At 45.1% G+C, this 19,191-nt stretch overlaps 9 protein-coding genes across 9 annotated transcripts; 6 read left to right on the forward strand and 3 right to left on the reverse strand.

Moving 5' to 3' along the window:
- Positions 1–830: 830 nt before the first annotated feature.
- Positions 831–1,950, reverse strand: N7495_008793 (elongin A domain-containing protein; the record flags this gene model as incomplete). The annotated part of the gene is made up of 3 exons (XM_057211444.1): positions 831–1,637; positions 1,718–1,794; positions 1,857–1,950. 3 exons carry the CDS (start codon positions 1,948–1,950, stop codon positions 831–833), a joined length of 978 nt encoding a protein of 325 aa, XP_057060987.1.
- A 1,017-nt stretch (positions 1,951–2,967) lies between these two features.
- Positions 2,968–3,408, forward strand: N7495_008794 (putative tubulin-specific chaperone Rbl2; the record flags this gene model as incomplete). Its single annotated transcript, XM_057211445.1, has 3 exons — positions 2,968–3,135; positions 3,190–3,276; positions 3,331–3,408. The coding sequence occupies 3 exons, from the start codon at positions 2,968–2,970 to the stop codon at positions 3,406–3,408; spliced, it is 333 nt and encodes a 110-aa protein (XP_057060988.1).
- Positions 3,409–4,014: 606 nt separating this feature from the next.
- Positions 4,015–5,077, reverse strand: N7495_008795 (uncharacterized protein; the record flags this gene model as incomplete). Its single annotated transcript, XM_057211446.1, has 2 exons — positions 4,015–4,985; positions 5,041–5,077. The coding sequence occupies 2 exons, from the start codon at positions 5,075–5,077 to the stop codon at positions 4,015–4,017; spliced, it is 1,008 nt and encodes a 335-aa protein (XP_057060989.1).
- A 422-nt stretch (positions 5,078–5,499) lies between these two features.
- Positions 5,500–6,729, forward strand: N7495_008796 (uncharacterized protein; the record flags this gene model as incomplete). The annotated part of the gene is made up of 1 exon (XM_057211447.1): positions 5,500–6,729. One exon carries the CDS (start codon positions 5,500–5,502, stop codon positions 6,727–6,729), a length of 1,230 nt encoding a protein of 409 aa, XP_057060990.1.
- A 1,300-nt stretch (positions 6,730–8,029) lies between these two features.
- On the forward strand, positions 8,030–9,808 carry N7495_008797 (Maltose permease; the record flags this gene model as incomplete). The annotated part of the gene is made up of 9 exons (XM_057211448.1): positions 8,030–8,066; positions 8,116–8,291; positions 8,356–8,800; positions 8,862–9,020; positions 9,060–9,130; positions 9,193–9,297; positions 9,369–9,424; positions 9,478–9,586; positions 9,641–9,808. 9 exons carry the CDS (start codon positions 8,030–8,032, stop codon positions 9,806–9,808), a joined length of 1,326 nt encoding a protein of 441 aa, XP_057060991.1.
- Positions 9,809–9,980: 172 nt separating this feature from the next.
- On the reverse strand, positions 9,981–11,609 carry N7495_008798 (MAK1-like monooxygenase; the record flags this gene model as incomplete). Its single annotated transcript, XM_057211449.1, has 7 exons — positions 9,981–10,179; positions 10,232–10,569; positions 10,635–10,785; positions 10,851–10,963; positions 11,017–11,363; positions 11,423–11,497; positions 11,546–11,609. 7 exons carry the CDS (start codon positions 11,607–11,609, stop codon positions 9,981–9,983), a joined length of 1,287 nt encoding a protein of 428 aa, XP_057060992.1.
- Positions 11,610–12,166: 557 nt separating this feature from the next.
- N7495_008799 (short-chain dehydrogenase) lies at positions 12,167–13,352 on the forward strand (the record flags this gene model as incomplete). The annotated part of the gene is made up of 4 exons (XM_057211450.1): positions 12,167–12,254; positions 12,306–12,965; positions 13,022–13,156; positions 13,216–13,352. The coding sequence occupies 4 exons, from the start codon at positions 12,167–12,169 to the stop codon at positions 13,350–13,352; spliced, it is 1,020 nt and encodes a 339-aa protein (XP_057060993.1).
- Positions 13,353–14,070: 718 nt separating this feature from the next.
- On the forward strand, positions 14,071–15,887 carry N7495_008800 (putative MFS transporter; the record flags this gene model as incomplete). The annotated part of the gene is made up of 3 exons (XM_057211451.1): positions 14,071–14,899; positions 14,930–15,206; positions 15,260–15,887. 3 exons carry the CDS (start codon positions 14,071–14,073, stop codon positions 15,885–15,887), a joined length of 1,734 nt encoding a protein of 577 aa, XP_057060994.1.
- A 940-nt stretch (positions 15,888–16,827) lies between these two features.
- N7495_008801 (putative C6 transcription factor) lies at positions 16,828–19,157 on the forward strand (the record flags this gene model as incomplete). The annotated part of the gene is made up of 3 exons (XM_057211452.1): positions 16,828–17,107; positions 17,167–17,843; positions 17,895–19,157. The coding sequence occupies 3 exons, from the start codon at positions 16,828–16,830 to the stop codon at positions 19,155–19,157; spliced, it is 2,220 nt and encodes a 739-aa protein (XP_057060995.1).
- Between the last annotated feature and the right edge of the window lie 34 nt (positions 19,158–19,191).

Consider the following 19,191-nt stretch of genomic DNA (forward strand, 5'->3'; position numbering starts at 1 on the left):
CCCACGAATCGTATCACTGACAGGATCTGGTATCTGAGTTACTACGGCATCAAGATGGAGGAATATGAGTATTATCAACCCTCAACCGTGGTCTATCGGACCACCATCACAACTACTTTCAGCCTTCTCCCCTTTCACGCTGCAGTTAAGTGAATGATGATATCCACTTAAAGCCCTGCTACTTTGAAAAGCCTATATTATTCTCAATACTTTTCCTTCATCAAGTTTCCTACGGAATCCGAATGCACTCATTTGGATGAACCCTCTTAGCTTCTCATTATCGAACTATAGAACTATTAAATATCAAAATATTGGGCTGTTATTTAGTCATTATATTTACCTTGTTTACATTTGAAAAAAAGGTTCTAGAGAATTCCATTTTTGTGAAAGTACCTATTTATGGAGCTGCATTATTTAATCCATCCATAGTTCTAATATTTCTTATCCGCTTAACTCGAGGGCTGACGATTGCGCTTCACATAGCCTTCGACTTTCGCAATAGATTTTCTTCTTCCCCCATTAAGTAACCGATATTATTATGGAGCCTATAAGCTTACAAAAAATATGTCCTTGTTCTACAATGGTGTTTTAATATGTACTTATTTTGATATTATGTAAATACGCGGGTCAGGTAAATTGAAGCGGAAGCTAAAGATTAGCAAGAAGTGATCTTGGAACGAGATCAACGATATGGGGTAATGATATTGATAATAAGAATATAGGATATTAACCATGTGAGGTAATATACTGATAGTAGGATTATTAAGATTAATATGTAATAATAGATGAAATCGCTCAAAAAATCAGGCTAAATTGAAAGAAAAAAAAGATTAGCCAAAGAACTTGGTCTGCTTGCGGGCAGCCTCCCCCCACCTAGCCTGAGCTGGGCGTTTTATACCCCGACCCCGGGCGTCATCCTTATCCCGCTCAGCCTTGTCCCGAGATATAAGTGCCGCTGGACCCAGTCGAACTAGGTCCTCCTTGGTACGCATCGGGTCCTTTTCCGAGACTGCGTCGGCATGCTTAACTGGGGGACGCTTCAACAGCTTAGGGGCCTTGGGGATAGGCTTTCCCTCGGCAATCGCACTCAGGTGCGCCGCCCGTTCTGCTTGAGTAACTCGTTGTGTAGTGGGAGCCGGAGTGTTCTTTGCAATGGGTGGTAAAGATGGCAAGGTCTTCGTAGGCATAGCCCTGATATAGTTGCACGTTGACCCGTGTCTGATCGGTTGCGGGGTTCGTGCAGCTGGAATACCTGCAGAGGTGGTGGGTTGCACAAAGCGCGATCGTTTCGGCTCTGATTTGTGTGCAAAATTGAAAGGTTTGCCGATAATATTACGGCCATTGGGCACAAGCTTGGACCTATCCACGCGCTTCGTCTTCTTGATCCCATCAACAATCTTAACGTTTTGGAGTTCCCGGGTGCTCTTAATTGCGTCAAATGCCTTTGACATCTTTTGAGCATCGGCTTCGATCTCTTTCTCCGTTTCCTTGAGCATGTAGCAGTAGATCTCATACCATCGGGTCGTATTTTCCGGAAGAGGCCATTGAGCCCACTGAGGGACTTTGCGCTTGATTATCTCCAACCAAAGTTCCTTGCTTGATTTAGCGATTTGCGGGGATGCTCGTTCAATGGCGGCCTGTAAAGGGAAAAAAGGAAATTAGTAGATATTTTCAAGTGAGGTGAAAGTGAAGGCATCTAAGAAAGGTTATAGCATACCAGTTGTTTAGGGTCGGTGATTTTTATAAGAATGGGGCGGACGAGATAATAGGGCAGTTTACCAACATCCGTGATTACTATCAGACAAGAAATATTAGTATAGGATCAAAGGTAACACTCAAATTATGAAGACACTTACATTTCGAATGTTTGACTGCCATGGCCAAGGACAACTCGACAAGAGTTTTTGAAGAAGGAGACTCCATAACCAGTGAAGAAGAGAAAGACTCCATAATTATCAGATTGACGGTAACAAGACTTGTAGAAAGTGTAGGATTTTGGTAGGTGTCATTGGAGCACGGGAGGGGTGAAGAAGAAGAGAAGTAAAGAAGTGAAGTGAAGAAGTGAAGAAGAGAAGAGAGGATGAGAGGAAGAGAAGACTTAGATTGGAAGAATAGAATTTATGATATGATATGACGGCAGTACTTCCAAATTCTAAAGTTCAAATTGGGATGAGAGATGTAGAAGTCGAAGTCGACGTTCGGATAAGAGATTGCGACTATGAGACCGCCTCGGGCCCTTATTGGCCGGATTTTGTAAAACAGGCCGACGCTGGTATGAGATAAGATGATTCGCGAGTATTTAAGTGTGTTTCTCTGTATGAATATTCAAAAAGACTCAAATTTCAATCTATTGCTTGGTGTGCACTTGAGGCTTAGCTTAAGATGAGCTTGAAGTCTTTGCTCAATAAACCTTGATGACGTATCTGGCACTGTTTGAGATTCTGCCACTATGAATAATAAGTCTATCTTTAGAACAATGCAGTTCAATAGGTATTGCTTGGCTTTCGAAAGAATTGAAAAAGAGGATTATGCAGTATTTCAAGAGAAGATACCGTAAATCTCGAGTCATGGAAAAGATGACCTTGAAACCTTTGTTCCTCTAGAGTCAAAGCGGAGGAATTCGCTATCACCACGTGATATAATGCAAACATTCCAAACTTGATATCAGGAGGGGCTCGATTTCTCGATATCTCCAACACCCTGCTTATATTCAAGAAAATCCATCCAAGTAAGTTTAAAGTGATTCTGTTAGTGTGAGGTTGATATGGATTATAGCATGTTTAAGCAGTTTGAACAAAGTGCTTGCACATGCACGCAAATGGATCAATTTTTGCATTGCATCTCAGCTGCAGCATGGGCTGACTTGATCTTGATAACCCTTGATCTATGCATCTTCAAATCTCTCATTTTGTCTCGGATTTCTGATTTTGTTACCCTCATCTAATATCTCGATAGACCAAAATCATAATGGCCCCTCGCTCCCAGATTGAGATCACCACTTCTTCAGTCCTTCGTCTGGTGAGGGAGGAAGCCTCATACCACCGTGAGCTAGAGCAGCAAGCCGAGCGCATCAAGAAGCTCGAGGATCAGAAGGATGGTGATGATGAGAACAAGGAGTACCTTGTGAAGCAAGAGGTATCGTCTTAACCTCTTCCTCAATTTGCCTTGGTACACTACTAACCTACTTAGAACCGGGCTTTCGAGGAGACTAAGCAGTTACTCCCTATCCTGCAGGGCAAGATACTTGATGCAGTGGCGGACTTGAAAAATCTCATAGTGAGTAGTTGTTGCTACTGATGCTCACTCTTTCTTTTCTGACCATGTATACAGACCGAGGAAAACTTGAAGCCTGAGCCTAATAATGAGCTCATCGCCGCTGCTAATGAGGCCATCAATACGGCCTCGTAAGCACCAAGCGTGATAGAATCCAATGCAAACCGAAAATACCCAGTCGCATTGGAAAGAGTTCCTAGCGTCTCAAATGCATGTAATTTAGAACTTCCATCCAAAAAGTCCCTCTACCTGCAATCATATAACCTATGCTCTATTTTCGTAATAAACAAAGTGAGCACGACTTTGTGTGCGTTGCCTGAGATTTGCTTATACAGAAGATTCGAAGTAGCCAGCTATTGAAGTATTGAGATGTATATCGGTTTATGAAAAATACTCAAGCAGGAGGCATTTCAAGGTTATAGGGTATGTTCTTTCTAGGAGGCGAGCTCAAAGAAGAGAAATCAAACGCTGGAAATGGGAATAGAAATGTAAGAAGAAACGGAATAGGTGACGTAATGAAAAATAGAGAAGAAGAGGACGATACTGTAGAGTGATTCATGATACCTAGTAGGCTGGCATAAGTTTACATTGCTTCACTGGGAATATTAATTGAAATGTAATTGGTATGGTTGTGTTTGGTTTTGGGTGCAAGATGTGTAAACCTCTTTGATTTTCCGGATTTTCTTTTGTTGAGAAGGCACACTCCCTTATTCGTACATTTGATAACTCATGAGCAGAGGTCTAAGTCACTTCTTCACCCTCCTCGAGCTCATCTTCGATTTCACCCTCATCTGCCATATTAATGTCCCGGTCGACAGCGAGCTTGCTTTCTGTAGCACCTTCATCAAGCATGTTGATATCTTCATCGAATTGGGTGTTCTTGTTTGTGTTTGTCACCTGGCGTAAAGGTGAACCAGCTCCGGAAGCTCCAGAAACTCCAGACGCCTTTTCAACCTCCAAATTGCCACCGTCATCTTGACTTTGAGGCGTCATGCTTTCAGCCTCTGGAAGAGGACTATTAGCATTGCTGATCTTATCTTTCACTTCGCTTTCATCACCGTTACTCTCTTGCATGCCCTCTCGCCGGTCAACCTCCTCTTTTTCGTCTCGGATCAGGCGTCGCAGCTGTGTGCCCTCGTCCACAATGCGACCAAATTGCGCGCGTCGCTCCGCCCAGGTCTTAGCATAATCCTTGCTTTGTTTTTCAAGTTCGGTAATCTCGACTTGTAGTTTTTGAAGGTTAGCATGCTGATCCTCTCTTGGTTTCAACAAACGGTTACTCGTGATCTTCTCAGCCAAGTCGTCGTAAACTTTTCGCAGGGCTAGAAGTCTCTGTGCCGAATCGAGCTGGGCGCGTAGATCAGACGTATTCTCCCGGACAGACTGCATCGTTGACAAAATGCGTAGCTTCTCTGTCGCATAGCGCTTGCGCTCTTCTTCGTTGCTGGTCAACAAGAATTGCATGCGGGCGATGCTGCCTTCAAAGGCAGCAAAGTCAAGTGTCACATCTTCGCGGAAATGGCGCCATTCCTCGATTTTTTTCTGTTTCTCGGCGTCGGTGGCTGCGATCGCATCTGCGTTGTCGCAGTCTTCGGGGAGAGGGGTGAGTGGGAGGGAAGGGGGCTGAGTAATGAAGGATCCAAGGATGCGCTTTGTAATGCGCTTATAGGGCTTCTCTTCGACGTTGAGTAGACGTAACTTGTGGAGTTTATCTGTGAAAGTGTCAGTATGGGGAGCTGCGAGGGCTGTGACGAAGCAAGATTCTACCTTCCTCAGCCTGGCTCAAAAGGCCGAAGTGCTCCATGAGTTCGGTTGATGATAAGTGTAGAATGTGATAAAGAACTCAGTGTGAAAAATCAAAACCTGAGGGAATTTAGGCGGTGATCACTGGAGATGTCAAAGTGTTGCCAGAGCGATTGAGAAAAGTGGGCGGTCAGATTGCAGAATGAATTGCTTCCCCAGAGATGTTCACTCCCAGAGATCCACCTTGATCTATTCCTACGATCTATCAGCATTCCCCTCGAGATTTTGGTGTCAATCACACCAAAGTGAAATCCACTTCCAAAGATGTCCAGCTAAGACAATATTGCGCTCTGTAATCAACGTGTCCGCTCATCCAAGCCCATAAAAACTACAGTTTGCGACCTGCGGAGTACATGCTCGATGGAATTCAATCCTCAACACTTATAACTCTCCAACTGCAGACTTCTGGCTGGATCTGTTGAAATGACTGAAAATTCCTCGGGTCTGCAGGTAGGCCAGCGGTTCTCATCCCTAGAGGATTTCAAAACTGCAATACGGAGTATATCTGTCAGGCAACATTGGGAGCTTCGTGTGATTCGGAGCAACAAGAAAAGTGTGGTAATCGGCTGCAGATCTACTGGCAATTGCTTCTTTCGTGTTGTCTGCCGCTCCAACAAGAATGCGACCTATATCACTAGCCTTCAAGACAACCATCTTTGTCAGAGAAGTGTAAACTCTCCAACCCGAACACCGGTTCGCTCCGAAGCGTCGCATGTGCGTTTTCTACTGAGTGAGATTCCCAAGCTTTTTGATATGAAGGCCAGGATCAAGGCTCAGGATGTCGTGCATGCCGTCAAGCGTTATCATGGATACGATATCTCCATGAGACAGGCCCAGCGTGCCTTAATAAAATTGCAGTCACAAGATAGTTTGAATGATGATGAACAAGCCATGTTAGATATGAATACAAATGACCAGGACTCGCCGACTCAATCCCAATCTGAATCACAAGGAGACGCTGGTCCTGCATATCAGGATCTTTCCGAGAATCGCTGGATGACAGATCCTTTACAGTCTAGCTTGATGGTCGATGATGACACTGTGAACTCCAGCGAGTCTCCAAGCGTTCATACTCACGCTCAAGCTCATGTTCACGCTCAAGCCCATGCTCACGCTCATGCTCATGCTCATGTATCAACAGCTTCAGCCGCTCAAGCTGGCCAACCCATGCAGGACTCTCAAATACAGCAGCCTCCAATTCGAACAGCTGTCCAATCCAATATCAATACGGACCCACGCCCCATTGGAATGTCACAACAGAGTGGTGGATATGACACTGGTGCTTCTTTCCCACTAGACCCAGAGCACCCCAAACCTCCCAATTACCAACCCCGCAATGACCATTCTGGTGCCTCCCAGATAGTTCTCACCAACTTCAAGATCGAATTCACATGTACTACATGTGGAGCTATGAACCAAAGCTTTTTTCCAAACCAAGGAAATGTTACAGGTGGTGGATACATGTCTCATCACTCAGCTCCGAACCCAGGCAGTATCGTACGACATGCAGATCTTTCTTCCCATGGCGTGCCAATTACTAGCAATGGTGTTACTGAAGATGGTGGTTATTCTGTGAACGCTCTCAATGCTCGTGTCATGCAGAGTGCATGGGCTGGTGGCCTTGGCGTCCCCATTGGCCCAAATAACCCTTAGTACGTTCACAGAATCTGAGAATACCCTTATTTCAGTTCTGTATCTAACTCGACCAACAAAGAACCCGAGTTTCCTATTTTAGGTATGGTGTTTTCTCCAGAAATTGATTTCACGGCCTGTCCACTATGATGATCTTTACTTATCAGATGCCTCTTGAGGAGTTGACAAAAAACCATCGTTTCGTTCGTACCGATGTTAATGATACATGAGAGACGGATGCTTTTTTCTTTCTTTTCTCGTTTGATACCAATTTGAATTTCTGTTTACTTTTCTCCAGGTTATTATCTGACGTCGCAAGATTCTACTTCACGATTCAATGTCAAAAGAACATCTAAAAGCTTACTAATACTCTCGGATCCAATGTACCAGTGACCCCAATAAGAGAGCGTTCAGGCCTTTTACCCCACATCTTGCTAGGAGACTACAAGCCGATCTCTACCTCCTCTCTCTGGGGACACTGAAATTCTCAGTTATGCCACGGGATTACTGGAAAGCCATTTGAAAGTTGAAATAGTGACAGTCTGGCTATATAAATATACAGAAGTTTTATTTCCTGTCAACTTGAAAGCAAATAAATAAACCCATGAAGGGCGTAATCTATCCAATACTTGGGGTTATATATGAATAAACAACCAGCTGCTTACTTTCAGAGGAATGTGATATGACACAAGCAGTAAATCGATCTCCATTAACACATGTAAACGCCTTTCGGTAATGACAGACCATTTTACTCCCGAAGATCAACATTACCTATCTCCTGGCTCGCAAGATGTTGCCGATGGGATTCCATCTATCCAATTGCACCGATGATCGAAGGAACAAAGTATCCTGCCTCGGGACAGGAAAATGCTCTTCCCCACGCGGCCCCGCATATAGAAGCCGGGGAAAGGCAGCGGTTGCGCTAAAATCCGTAGACTGATATAGAGTAGTTTCCCCAGCTTTCGATTTACAACCCTGAGATTACTACTCTGATTTTGGATAGCTTATTCAGACTGATATATCAATAACAATGGGCGAGAAAGAAAAGAACGGCCTTAGGCTTCATTGGAAGGCACTAGTAGCATGTTCGCTGATATCCATGTCGCCGTTTCAGTATGGTGTTGATTTGACCATGATTGGAGGATTTCAAGCAATGGTTGGGTTCTTAAAGGCAATAGCCCTCTCCCATTAAATCGGTGCTGATAATGGAGATTATATCACTAACACTCGACTTTTCCTGCAGATATTTGGCACCAGAGACCCATCCACTTCCATCGGATGGAACATCGATTATGAAACGCAACAACTTATATCATCGCTGATGACCCTCGGTGCTTTTGTGGGATCATGCTCTGCCGGTATGGCGTTCTACATTTTAGCGGTTGATAAGAGAATTGACAACTTTAGGACCCATTGCCACTTACGTTGGCCGAAAGACAAGCCTATACATCGCTGTTCTGCTGATCTATATTGCCAACATAGTCATGATGGCAACCGATACTATTGGTGGTCTCTATGCGGGGCGTCTGATTATTGGACTAGGAAATGGGTTCTTGATGACCTTTTCGCAGTTATACCTCCAGGTAAAAACTACCCAAGTACCCGAAATGTGATTTTCAGAGCTATGAGAAGCTGAGAAAATTATAGGAATGCTCTCCAGCACGATACAGAGCTCTCGTGATTGGCGGATTTCAATTTTGGACTTCATTCGGCTCCCTTCTCGGCTCTATCATCGACAACGCTACGGCTAAAATCGACGGCAAGAACAGTTATATAATCCCTCTTGGTATTGTATTTATCATCCCGGCAGTTCTGGCCATTGGAATGCTCTTTATTCCAGAGTCACCACGTTGGTTGCTTCAGCATAAGAGAGCTGACGAGGCCCGCAAGGCTTTGGCTTGGCTAAGGCCCGATGAAGACTCTGTTAACGAGGAAATGGATGAAATTTCAAGTGCTATTGAGCTGGAGCAGGATATGGCTAGTACCACTTCTGTGTGGGACATGTTCACCAATCCCGTTGATCGTCGTCGGACCATCCTGTCTGTCGCTGCAGTGAGCACGCAAGCAGCATCTGGAGCCATGTACATGATTGGTGAGTGTCCACTACCCAAAAATCAAAATTGCTACAACAGTCGTAACGAAAATATAACTAGCTTATGGAACCTATTTCTTCGAGATGGCCAATGTGGGTAGCGCCTTTGAGAACACCTGCATTGTTAGCGCTATGAGTGTTATAGCTATCTTGATAAACAATGTCGTTGTCACCCGAATTGGTCGCCGGCGGGTGTTCCTAGTTGTTGGTCTGACTGTTTGTGCGTTCAGTCAGCTTATCACTGCTGTAATATACACAGTCAATCCCGGGACCCAAAAAACAGGCAAGGGGATAGTTGGATTGTCTATTATCTTTGTTATTTGCTACACGGTAAGTAGCTCCTCGGTACTGTTATTTGACATGAATCGCACGCAAGTTAACATTTTATATAGGGAATGGTGGCACCATATGCCTGGGTATCAGGCGGCGAGCTACCATCCCAGCGGCTAAGATCCTACACATTTGGGCTCTCAGCAGCGATTGGCTTCTTGGGTGCGGTTAGTTCTTTCCCCTCCCGAGCTCGACTTATTTCGGCTCAGAAATACTTATATGTGTATGATATTATTAGTGGCTTACTACCTTCACGGCACCTTACTTTATCAATCCCGATTCACTGGGCTGGGGGTGAGTATTTCTGGATCTGGGCGTATGATCTATGCTAATATTTGGACTCAAAGACCAAAATATGGGTACATATGGTTCCCGTCCGGGCTTCTGGCAGCGGTTTACATCTATTTCTTCCTGCCTGAAGTGAAAGGTCGTACACTGGAAGAGATTGACGAAATGGTATGTTATTAGTCTGGTCAACTACAAGTTTAATGTGCTAATGATCCTCGCTAGTTTGAGCAACAGCTGCCAGCACGGAAGTTCCGTGGCTATAAATGCGTTGGCACGGTCGCCCTCGAAGCAGAACTCAAAAATTCGGGACATGTGAGCGAGAATATGGATATAAGGACCTCTATTGATTCGAAGGGGCCAACTACTGAATTCATTGAGAGGAGTGAATAAGGTGTTTGAGGAGAGAAACAAGGAACCGTCAAATTGTGCAAAGAAGATTGAGAAAGGCCCGGGTGAGGAACATTTTCATATACCATAGGCTTTCTGGGTCTCTAGGGACCTAGACATAATTCTACAAATGGACAATCATAATAAAGAGAAATGGAGTATAGCCTCCAAGGCTTCAGTTCACTAATTGCGCTTTCTTAACTACATTATCAAATGTCTCGGCGGCATTCTTCTCAGCATCAAAGGCAAAAATCCAATCTTCACGAGGGAGCGCAATTTTAGTCGGATCCTTGGCAACCTGATCCCAATCTGCCTTGTGCCACATATCCCGGGTAGTCTCACCAGTCTTCTGGACAGCCTTCACTCGATCATATCTGTCAATAGAACATTAGCATCTGATCTTGGAAATGAAACTGTCACACGCACCTGATATCCTGATAAGCCCGCACAGCAGCTGGTACATTGTTCTTGCCACCTTCTTTTAGGCAAACAGCGAGAACGACACCGTCCTCCATCGCTTGTGTTGCTCCTTGAATGGAGGTGGGCAGGAAGGGGTGTGCTGCGTCTCCAACTAGTGCAATACGTCCATGGTCACTTACCCACCGAGACAGTGGGTCTCGGTATACAAGCTTCCAGTCGACCAGGGCGGCAGTTGGGGTCTTCTCGACAATAGTCTTGACGAGAGGATCCCATCCTTCGATAACTTTGTACACGTCTTCGAGTTTGCCGGGGAAAGACCACGACTCGTCAATATCAGCATCATCCTAGTTCGGTTGTCAGAATTGATCTACCCAAGTATTTAAAATTTGAGTTGGGAGGGTGAACAGACCTTGTGTGTCAAAACCCAGCAGCAGTCTTCTCCATTCTTGATTGTAGAGAAGAGGAAATGCACGTCAGGACCAATCCAGCCGTTGAAGGTGTCTCCATTGTCGCAGAAGTGCTTTGTCCGTGGATCCTTGATCATATCCTTATTTGAGAACCTGGTGAATGTCATCAGTCCGAATTCAATGCATCAAAGCAGGGTTTATGGCTTGTTAAAGCTTACCAGGCTCGGAAGATCGCGTAGCCACTTGGCTTGGGCTTATCAACATAGCCCAGTACCAATTTTCGCGCTTTGGAGCGCACTCCGTCCGAGCCAATGACCATATCCGCAGTGATCTGCATTCTAATTAGATAAATTGTTGAATTTGAATACGCCAAGTAGCTTTTACCTTCTCTCCAGTTTTCAGGATTATACCAGCCTCATTCTCATCTTCAAAGTACTCTTCAACCCTCTGGCCAAGATGAATCGGGATACCGAGGTCATCCTTAGCATAGTTGAAGATCACAGTGTGAAATTCACCTCGGTGACCATTGAATACTGGGGCATCCGGATCATGCTCATGAGAAGGCTGGTTGTGCATCAATTCGCCGGACCACTTGTGAATATTAAATCCGCGATCATGCAGGTCCAGACTGAGTGGCTTCAAGCGATCTGCAACAAGACCATCGGACCAGCGGCGGAAGATTCGACCTGCATTAGGACCGAAAGAAATGATATCTCCGAGCGCTTTGAGCTCTAACCATATAAGATACGTTAGAAATGCTATGCTATAATCTCAAGTGCTTTGAACTAACCAGGGAACGATTCATAGATCTCGACGTGGTGTCCTTGACGATGGCATTCAATTGCAGCTGTCAGTCCAGCAAAGCCTGTCTCTTGTTAGAATGCCACTTAAGAATGACCATGCTGACACCTACCTGCTCCGACAATTACGACCTTAACCCCCGTCGGCTTGGGAGCCGTTGCCGAGTTTGAAGCCATGGTTTTATTCACTACTAGATGTACAGATAAGTTTGCAGATGATCAGGGATGAGAGATGTAACGTTCCAGCGCGGCTCTTTGAATTATAATTATAGGAATGTCAGCATCATCCCGGCGGGCTCTGGAAAAACCCCCAAACTTCACGGCTAAGTCAGGACTACTATTTGCCGATAACTAGACAATTCTCATCCCTTAATAAGGGCTCGGTTTGTTCTTGCCGAGTTGTATCACCAATCAAATCATCTGAAATACAGTCAGTGCACATAATGTGGGGAGAAACCTTGCGGGCCCCAGAAATTGATGCCCCGCCCCCGCACTTTCGAACCCCTTTAGCATCATAGATAGCTATTGTACCTAGGTAAATTATGTTACAGCTCTAGTTGAGTTCTACTTGCGCATGCTGGTGTGGCACCTCATATATCGAAATGTGGGGCTAACAGCAAGGACTATCTGTCGCCGAAAGAGGAGTATGGGGAGGTATAACTAATGCCTAATTGCCTGATTGAAAAGAGGCATAACAGATATTAAGTTCGCTGTGAACAGCCAAATAAGCCACAATGCCTACTTCTTATCCCGAGTTCAACGACAAGACGACGGCCACTGAGGTCGCGAATGAATTTGCCGGCCAAATAAAAGACAAGATTGGTGCGTTGCGCAGCTGTAAGACAATTGAACTTAATGCTGACTTCTAATTAGTGGTCATTACTGGCGTTGGCCCTGATAGCTTGGGTGAAGCTCTTGCCCTGTCTATAGGCAGTCAAGGCCCCGCGAAATTGATTCTAGCTTCGCGTACCGAGTCCAAAGTCCAGCAAGTTGCTGTTAAAGTGCTACAGCTCTCACCTGACTTGCCTATTGAAGTGGTCAAGTTGGACCTTGCCTCGCAGAATTCTATTCGTGCTGCAGCTTCGAAAGTTCAGAGTCTTGTTGACCATATTGATATTTTGATCAACAATGCTGGTATCATGACCCAGGAGAGAGAGTTCACAGAGGAGGGGATCGAGCTTCAATTTGGAACAAATCACATTGGATCCTTCCTGTTTACCCACCTGCTCGTGCCACAACTGAAAGCTGCGGCTAAATCCTCGACACCTGGATCTACTCGAGTCATCAATGTTTCCAGTGCTGGCCATCGGTTGTCACCTATCCGCTTCCACGACTATAACTTTGACGGAAATGATATTCCGGATGATGAGAAACCCCCAGAGAACTTGCCTCCCATGTTCAATGCTAAGGCTGAAGGGTACAACCCATGGCTGGCATATGGACAGTCCAAGGGAGCGAACGTGCTGTTCACTGTATACTTGACTCGGCACCTGGCATCTGATGGCATTGTCTCATACGCTGTCCACCCTGGCTGTAAGTCTTGTTGATATTTGGACAAAGCGCTCCTTCGATACTAATTGCAAACTTAGCCATCCATACGGGACTAAGTCGAAAGCTGAATGAATATGACTCTGTGGTGATGGACAAGACCAGTAAAGTTTGGCGATCAGCCGACCAGGGAGCATCTACTATGCTCGTAGCTGCTTTTGACCCGGCATTGACAGGTACGATTCATGCAAGATAGTTCGTTCTCATGATGTTGCTAACAGACATAATGCTATAGTTGTCTTTGACCCTACAGCTGTGTATCTCAGCGACTGCCAGCTCGCTATCGCAGCACCACCTGCTGTCAACCTCGATACCGCCGAGAAATTGCACAAATTGAGCGAAGAGCTGGTTGGACAGCAGTTCCAGCTGTGATATCATTGAGGCCCACTTAGAGTTATCGGAGGTTCCGATGGCCTAGATGCCCATTATCGGCTAGAACATCCTGGGGCGACAGTCAATAGATCTTATGTTGCAGCTGCAGCCTACTAGAATCTGAACCACTTTGCTTAATCACACCGCTTCATTACTTGACCTAGTTATACCACCGTATCTTTGTACTCATCTAGATTTTAGCTTATCATGACTAATTGAGTATTTCGGATATCCGATCGGATGTCCGAAGTGGTCCGCCAACCACAAACAGCGAAATTCAGAAATTCTCTGAATCGAAGCCCACCGGTTGTGGATAAAGATGTGATGAAAGCATTTTATGGCTTTTTCGGAGAACCATCCGACTCAATTCTTTATTTTGCGGCGAACTTCTCCAATGAAGGCTTAGAATAAATAGCCGATTCATGGACGGCACTAGAACTGTAGCATGAACTAATTCCTTCACAGTCTCTCCTCGCCTTTATCTGGACAAATTCCCCTTTATTGGCGTTTGAAAGATTTACCATCCTACAGCCTCAAAACATTGAATCTTTAATACACGGAGAGTTCTATTCACATCGTCTTTCCAAGGTCCTTTCAAGGTATTTTATAATCGGGGTCTCAGCTTTGACTCGCGAATGGATACCGTCAACAAATTTTCAAAAAGATAAAACAATATAAATCGGAGAGCTATTGATTGATTTTCTCAAAAGCATCAAAAATGAACAAACAAAAAGCGGCCGAGAAGGCTCTGCATGATCAGACGAACATTCTCCCGTTGGGGCAACTGATGATCGTCTTCTCGAGCATGGCCACCTCCTTATTGATCTGCTTTATAGACCAGAATGGTATCAGCGTGACATTACCCACAATTGCGCGCGATCTTGGAGCTGAGAATACCATTTCCTGGGCTGGAACTTCGTCTTTAATCGCCAACACCGTGTTTACGGTGCTCTATGGGCGATTATCGGATATTTTCGGTCGGAAAGTTATTTATATCTCTGCTCTGGTTACCCTTTGCCTTGCAGATTTGTGCTGTGGACTGGCTGTTAATCCTACCATGTTTTATATATTTCGAGGCCTTGCTGGAATGTCTGGTGGTGGCGTCACGTCTCTAACTATGATCATTGTGTCTGATGTGGTCACATTAGAGCAGCGCGGAAAATACCAAGGCTTTTTAGGCGCTGCTATCGGCCTTGGAAATGTGATCGGTCCTTTTATTGCCGCTGCTTTCATTGAGAAGTCAACATGGCGCGGGTATTTCTGGCTTATTTCTCCTCTGGCTGCTGTCTCTGCTGTCATTGGATTTATCCTTATACCCAATAATGCGCGCAAAGATGGTCTCATGGAGAACCTCGGCCGTATTGACTGGTGGGGAGTGCTTTCTTCTTCGATTGGAGTGATCTTCTTATTGATTCCTATTTCTGGAGGAGGATCTTATTTTGAATGGAACTCCCCGATGGTTATCAGTATGCTCGCTATTGGAGGGTTTGCGATGGTTTCGTTCATATTTATTGAATGGAAAGTGGCTAAATTGCCAATGCTGCCCAGTAAGTTATGCAATTACCTATTTCTGCCAGCTATATTGATTGAAGTCTTAGTTGCTTTCTTCAAGGACAAGGCGAAAGTTGCTATTTTTTGCCAGAGCTTCTTTCTTGGAGCTGTGTATCAAGCCTACCTCTACTATTTGCCCCTTTATTACCAAAATGCGCGCGGCTGGTCTCCTATCGTGTCAGCAGCATTGACAGCTCCGATGGTGGCATGCCAGTCTATCTCTTCTATTTGCTCCGGACAGTACATTTCTCGACTTCGTCGATATATCGAAATCATCTGGATGGGGTTTGGACTCTGGACCTTGTAAGTATTTGTCGAGCCACTGAGTAGTGGGAAAAGTGCTAATTTTTATATAGGGGCGCTGGGCTCATGCTGCTTTTCGGTCCTCATACTCATCCAGCTGCAATCGCTGTCATTGTCGGTATCGTCGGAGTGGGTGTCGGTTTCACATTCCAGCCTACACTTGTTGCGCTACAGGCACACTGCACTAAATCTCAGCGGGCCGTATCGATCTCGAACCGCAACTTCTTCCGCTGCATGGGAGGTGCTGTTGGCCTTTCTGTTTCCGCTGCCCTCCTTCAAGCGTCTCTCCGCTCAAACCTGCCTAGCAGTCTTTCTTATCTGGCGAAATCCACATACTCACTTCCCGATAAGTCGAGTGTTTCTGCTGTTGAGTGGACGCAAATTCTCCTTTCTTATAGCAAGGCGTCACACTCGGTTTTTATCCTGCAGGTTCCTCTTATAGGTGTGTGCTTTCTCGCATCTATATTCATCGAGGATCATGGTCTTGAACGACCAAAAGAGCCCGAAGAGATTGAAGAGGAGAGAAAGGCGGAGAAAGCTAAGTTGGATGCTGAAACTGGGCTTCCTGAATATGAGAATGGACAGTCTGATGAGACTGCTGAAACACATCTCTCAACGTCCACACTTGCAGACTCATCTTCTTCGCCATCTCGTGCTAGATCAGAGCACTCGGCTGTCTGAACTTAAAAAATAATGATTATATGGAAGTGAAGAGAAGTAGCGCAACGATTTTTTTTATCTCTCTTGCATAGCGTTTGATACTAGAAAGTACTTCAATATCAACAATTCAATCCGATATCGTTCAAGATATAAATCATATACGAGACCAGTATTCAGCCATTCACGAGCCTAAAGAGATCCATCAGTTCATAGATCTACAAGATAAAGAGTTATAGATGGGATTGATTCAATTGAAGAGATGATCTTATCCCAAATCCAAAGGCCCAAACCAGGATGATGATGTGGAAGAAGATGATATTGGACATATTATTGAAGAGTAGACACGATTTACATAAGCACAGTTGCTAGAGGTGTTAAGCACCCTACTCATATGAAGAGTAGCATGAGATAGCGAATCGTAACCAAATTAAGGCTTTTCATAGGAAGCAGAAGTAGAATTAGCTCAAGATAGACAGTAGAGAGATATTAGGAGCTTTTTTGGAGTTTAGGTAGTAAATTACAAATAATTACAAATTTCTGGCTTTACCGATACCCTGTGTATAGATATACAGACCTCTTGCCAATAATACATCCTTAGGTAAAGTGTTTACAGTAAGTAGAAAATAATGTTCCTCGTTCATCTGTGGCATTTGGATGATTAGTCAGTTGGATCAGAAAAGTCGACAATAAGGTCGTCTAGTGAGTGAAGCTCTTATTGCAGTCTTGAAATTCCGAATAGCTACCTAGATGGCGATCGTCGATATCACATATTTCTTCGTCCTTTTTCGTCTTTAGAGGACTCTGAGTAGTAATATATATCGCCCTTGTCTTTTTCGGTTACATTAAAACATTGAAAAAGGAAGTGAACTAATGTCTTGGCGCCCGCCTCAACGACAGCTCACCGAGTATGTTTCCTTGGGTTCCCACCTCTACTTACCAAGGTCCTCTGTGATGAGACGAAATGTATACATCTTTAAAGGGTACTGGAAGTAGCCCAAACCCGTCTAGACAGACAAGTCCCGCCTCCAGGGACGGCTACATTTACAACTCCCGGAAGCGCGGCAGGACTGCGTGTTCACGGTGCAAGAGACGTAAACAGCGAGTGAGTCAGTCTCGAGGTCTAGGAATCATATCCGACATGATAAATTCAACCGTTCTGGTTCCACTTATGACTTTGCTGACCAGATACAGTGCGACAATGAGTATCCAACTTGCTCTAACTGTCAAAATGCAGGGGTCACGTGTGACAAGTCCGACATACAAGAGGAACGACTAGACGCATACCGTATGAATAAGTAAGTCTGCGAAGTCGACATCTATGTGAAAATTGTATTCATTTTGCATATTAGCTATACACGTGTTTTGGAAGACAAAGTGGCGTTCCTTGAAGGAAGAATAGGCCAAGCTGAACATGCTAGCCAAAGTACCCATGTTCCGCAAACTACGGCTTCTGGACTGGACAACAACCCGGTAGGAGAGATCGTAGGACTTCTTGCCCTGAGCTCATCTGAGGCGCCTGCCTATGTGGGTTCAAGCTCTGGCCTCTCGCTAGCCTCCGACTTGGGAGAAATGGTCCAGTCTAGCGTGTGGAACCAATTCATCTCAAGCATGCACCAGCAGCCAAGTTCAACTACTAATGATGCTCCTCAAAGAGCAACAGGCTCTGGCGTTAGAGAATCACAGCAGAACAAAGATAAGTCCTGGGATAGATCTATGAATTTTGAACCACCAAATGATGAGATGGGCACGAAGATCTTGGAGGTTTACTTCAAAAGGCTCCATTCTCGGTATCCATTTCTTGATCGAACGAAAATATGGCGCCTTCATGATCATAGGTGGCAATTAGCGAAATTCAAGCGCGAAGACCTTACAAAACCTGACCAGTATGCTATTTTTAAGCTCAACATGGTCTACGCTATTGGATCCACAATGTTGCAGATTACCGATGCCAAGAGATATACATACACAGCACCCGAGGTACGAAAAATGGAACATTGACTTGAAGACATTTTGCTCACATCATACTAGCGATACTATGCAACAGCGCTACAAAACGTCTCCAATATGTGCGAGGCGCGCTCTATTGAAAATATCGAGGCCATGGTTCTTCTAGTAGTCTACCACCTTCGTACAGCTTCCAGTCATGGTATGTGGTATATGATCGGACTCGCAATGCGCACTGCCATCGATCTTGGAATGCATCGACGAGCGAATGAAATCAATATGGACCCATTCACCACCCAGATGCGACGCAGACTCTTTTGGACCGTGTACTACCTAGAACGAGTTGTCTCAATGTCACTCGGACGGCCGTTCAGTATTTCCGATCGCCATATTGATCTCGACCTACCGATTGAAATAGACGACCATGTGGAAGATCCCGCATTGCTCACTGCACATCAGGTCCCTACGCAAAACACATCACTGACGTTTGCCATGCACCTTTTCAAGCTCCGACGCATCGACTCCCGAATTCAACATAAAATTTATCGTGCCGACCGAGCTCTATCTTCTCTACGGCCAAAGATGGACCCTTTGTACCTGGAACTTGAACAATGGAAGGACTCTGCCTTTCTACGAGCCAGTGCTTCAGACCTCGACTATCTTATGCTTCACTATAATCGGACTGTCCGGCTTTTGATCCAGCCGTTTTTACCTCTTCTCCCCATTACAGATCCGTACTATCATATCTGTTTACGTGCCGCAGGGGAGATTTGCCAATCGCACAAACGTCTCCACCAGACTTTGGAGTACGGCCATTCATTTTTAGCTGTGCAAACGGTTTTCATGGCTGGAATAACAATGCTCTACGCATTATGGACACACACTGATCAGGTGTGGTCAATCAGCATGAGCAACGACGTCCGTGCCTGCTCAACCGTGCTATTCGTCATGGGCGAAAGAGCCGCATGGGTAAAGAAATACCGCGACGCATTTGAAATCCTGGTCAATGCGGCTATGGAAAAGCTGCAAGGAAATGAAATGGCTCGAAGTGCAGGCATGGCTGAGCTGATGGCTGCCCGGCACGGCGTGGCCTCGATGAATAATCCGGAAACTGATATGCTAAATGCGGAGAGATATCTTCCTGCAAACCCGATAGGCTTCGCACCTGATGCAGCTAGCTCATATTCTGACAACGGTCATGCGGTGAGAATGGCGCTGCAGCTTGCACCTTGGATTGATCAGGCTGAAAGTGATCCTTTGTGGATTCCGGATTTTGAGATTTTGGAGAATGTCGCGGGGACATTTTGGAGTCATGCCGATACGACTACCATATTTGATGCTTTATGAAAGAGTCAACTACTAATATTAACCCCATAGCTTT

This window comes from Penicillium taxi (genome assembly GCF_028828555.1).
Source record: "Penicillium taxi strain IBT 34144 chromosome Unknown utg000005l_segment0_segment0, whole genome shotgun sequence".
Classification (NCBI taxonomy): Eukaryota; Fungi; Ascomycota; class Eurotiomycetes; order Eurotiales; family Aspergillaceae; genus Penicillium; species Penicillium taxi.